Raw genomic sequence first — 3,951 nt, 5'->3', positions numbered from 1 at the left:
TCATGAAGTAAAGATTTGCTACTTCTTCGTATTCTGAACTGTCTTCATCACTCCAGCTTCCAAATGATTTGTTTTTTGTTGAAACCTCTGGAGATTTTCTTTTTAGATTTGGACATTCGGCTTGAATATGTCCAAATCTTCCACACTCATACCATTTTCCATCATTCTTATCTTGTTCGTTGTATTGCCTGGTTCGCTTGGGTGGAATCCTTCCTCTTCTCGTGTTCCTGAATCTTCTCATTAAGCCATCCATGTTTCTTGACATCATAGCAATTTCTTCTTAAAGAGCTTCAAGATCATCATTGATATCATTCTCAACTATTTCAGTTGTGGCCTTGAATGCAACTATTTTCTTCTTTTCTTCTTGGTTTGTTTTCTTGAGATGCGTCTTTTCGAAGGCTATGAGTTCTCCACGAAGTTCATCATAAGATAATTTATTCAGATTCTGTGATTCAAGTGTGGCTACTTTAGTTTGCCAAGTGGTTGGTAAACTTCTAAGAATCTTTCTAACTTGATCACCACTTGAGTATGGCTTGCCAAAAGCTTTTAGGTCGCTAATGATTTTACTGAATCTGGCAAACATTTCCTCAATGGATTNGCACTCTAAAGGATCTACTATTTAATGAATAACCCAGAAAAATACCTTCATCACTTCTTGGATCAAATTTTTTCAAGATTGTCGTTACCATTATTGTGAATGAAACACTTACTTCCAAAGGGATGAAAGTAACTAATATTAGGACGTTTACCTTTCCACAGTTCATAAGGAGTTTTCTTCAGAATAGGCCTTATGAGACATCGGTTGAGGATGTGACATGCTGTAATTACTCCTTCTGCCCAGAAATTATTTGGTAGTGAATGTTCTAGTAGCATCGTTCTTGTCATATCTTGTAGTGTTCTATTTTTCCTTTCCACAACTCCATTTTGTCGGGGTGATCTTGGTGCAGAGAAATTGTGAGTATATCCTTGATCATTACAAATGTCTTCAAATGCTCTGCTTTCAAATTCTCCTCCATGATCACTTTGGATTGTTGTAATCATGTACCCCTTTTCTCTTTCGACCTTCTTATAGAAAACCTCAAATTTTTTTAACGCTTCATCTTTATGAGTAAGAAAATCACCCAAGTAAAACACTAGTAATCATCAACAATAACAAAAGCATATCGTTTTCCTCCTATGCTAGCAGTTCTAGTAGGCCCAAATAAATCCGTATGAAGCAGTTGCAAAGGTTTAGAAGTAGATAAAATATCCTTGTTTTTGAAAGGGTTTCTAGTTTATTTTCCAATTTGACAAGCATCACATATATGATTTATAGAGAAATTCAGTTTAGTTAAGCCAATAACTAACTCATGCTTGGAAAGTTTTTTATCAGATGCATGCTTGCATGACGAAGTTTCCTATGCCATAACCACGGATCATCAGATATGGAAGTTAAACAGATATGACCATCTATATTTTCAAAACCATCGAGAATGTAAACGTTTCCATACCTTTTACCTGGGAGGATTGTTTTACATGTCTCATCTTCAACAGCACAACCTGTTTTCTTAAACTTTACCTCATATCCTGAGTCGTATAGCTGACTTATGCTCAAAAGATTGTAATTAAGCCCATCAACTAGATAAACCTCAGTGATATCACAATTGTTATTGAAGCGAATTGTTCAGGTACCGATTATTTTTCCTTTTGAGTCATCGGCAAACTTAACGCTTCCTCCATCTATCTTTGTAACTTCCTTGAACAGGTTTTTATCACCTGTCATGTGACTGGAACACGCACTGTCTAAGTATCATTTTCCTTTGCGACTTCTTCTATGGTGTTCCTGCAAAATATAGTGATTACTTTCTTTTAGGTACCCAAGCTTGCTTGGGTCTTGGTTGATTAGTTTTACTATGTTCAGGATTGTTTTTGGGTTTTCAAATCCATTCCGAAATATTTGACTTACGACAAAAAGAATGTTTATTTCCACTTTTATTGCAGTAGTGACACGTAATTCCTGAACCATTTTTGGGTCTTTCATTTGTGTTAGTACTAGTGGACTCAATTCTGGCCGGTCCTTTTCCAGTTGACTTGTAAGTCGCCTGGTTTGAGCTGATAGAACTATGACTGGTGGATTTGTGCATGCCATTGAGTTGCATTTGCAATTCCTCAAACTCTTCTTGAAGTACTTCTTTTTCAATTTCACATAATTCATGTTTGAGTTTCTAGTCTTTTACTTCTTTGTTGAGTCTCTTTAGGTCATTCATCATTTTTTGAGACTCTTTCAAAGTGAGATCAAGAATATCCTGCAATTTATTACATCTTTCACAATTATAAGACCTTACCTCACTTGTTTCTCCTCGAGCCATGAAGCAGTTTTCATTGTTATCATTGCATTCGTCATCTGAAGTGTCCTCATCTGTCCAGCATCCTGAATGTTTGTTCATATCGTTTTCCAGAATTGTCATCAAGCAAAAATTTGCTATTTCTTCGTGTTCTGAACTATCTTCATCACTCCAGTTTCCAAATTATTTATTTTTGTTGAAACCTCTGGAGATTTTTCTTTTTAGATCTGGACACTCGGCTTGAATATGTCCAAATCTTCCACACTCATAGCATTTTCCATCATTCTTATCTTGTTCGTTGTATTGCCTGGTTCGCCTAGGTGGGATCATTCCTCTTCTCGTATACCTGAATCTTCTCATTAAACCATCCATGTTTCTTGATATCATAGCGATTTCTTCTTGAAGAGCTTCAGGATCATCATCGATATCATTCTCAGCTATCTTAGTTGTGGCCTTGAATGCAACTGTTTTCATCTTTTCTTCTTGGTTTGTTTTCTTTAGATGTGTCTTTACGAAAGCTATGAGTTCTCCACGAATTTCGTCATAAGACAATTTATTCAGATCCTGTGATTCAAGTGTGACTACTTTAGTTTGCCAAGTGGTTGATAAGCTTCTAAGAATCTTTCTCACTTGATCACCACTTGAGTATGGTTTGCCGAAAGCTTTTAGATCGCTAATGATTTTACTGAATCTGGCAAACATTTCCTCAATGGATTCTCCTTCTTTCATCTGGAAGAGTTCATAATCGTGAACCAACATGTTGATATGTGTTTCCTTCACTTTGCTGGTTCCTTCGTATGTAACTTCAAGCTTATCCCACATTTCTTTGGATGTATCACAGCCGGAGATTTTTTCATATTCTTCACCACTTATAGCATTGTAGAGCAAATTTCTTGCCTTGTTGTTGACTTGCACAACCGTCATTTGCTCATCTGTATATGAGTCTATATCTTCAGGATCAGCAAGAGGTTGAGCAGCAGCCGACAGAGGATAGTTTCCCTTTTTGATGACCCTCCACACTTTAACATCATATGCCTTTGCATATATTTCCATACGTACTTTCCAGTGAGAGAAGTGATGTCCATGAAGTATGGTGGCCTTACTTGGGAAGTACCTTCTTGAAAAAGTGCTCCTATAATAACTTGATTAGCCATGATCTTTTCTCACAAGCTGTTAATAAAAAAAAAGTGTGAGCCTTGCTCTGATACCAATTGAAAGTACAAGAGGGGGGGATGAATTGTTTATTTTTAAACTTAATAGCTAGCAGTTAACTAGTTCTACGATTAGTCGACTGGATATAAGAAATTGATACTAGTTAAAGACAGAATTTAAGATGCAGAATTTAAATGCAGGAATTAAAGACACCAGAGTTTTTATACTGGTTCAGATTCAATGTGAATCCTAGTCCAATCCCATTGGGTTGCAAGGGAGTTCTTTTTTAGTGAATGAGTTTCTTCGAGAGTACAGAGAATGGTGTGGTCTATACCGATCATTTAGTTCCTATTTCACTCGTTTCTTTTGATACAATGCCTCACCCGTGTTGTTCTCTCTTTTTCTCTAACTTGTTACATAGCAGATCTAGTAGAGCTACAATGTTTGTTTTTAGTAGAATAAAGAGAGGGTATTT

General features: G+C 36.4%; 1 protein-coding gene across 1 annotated transcript; it reads right to left on the bottom strand.

The window, feature by feature from the left end:
- Positions 281 to 3,377, bottom strand: LOC109232638. The gene is made up of 4 exons (XM_019398396.1): positions 2,528 to 3,377; positions 2,325 to 2,410; positions 1,491 to 1,579; positions 281 to 572 (listed from the first exon to the last, which is right to left on the bottom strand). The coding sequence occupies exons 1-4, from the start codon at positions 3,375 to 3,377 to the stop codon at positions 281 to 283; spliced, it is 1,317 nt and encodes a 438-aa protein (XP_019253941.1).

This window comes from Nicotiana attenuata, chromosome 1, assembly GCF_001879085.1.
Source record: "Nicotiana attenuata strain UT chromosome 1, NIATTr2, whole genome shotgun sequence".
NCBI lineage: Eukaryota > Viridiplantae > Streptophyta > Magnoliopsida > Solanales > Solanaceae > Nicotiana > Nicotiana attenuata.
Note: the sequence above shows the minus strand (reverse complement) of the source record. Positions and strands in the feature narration are given on the sequence as shown.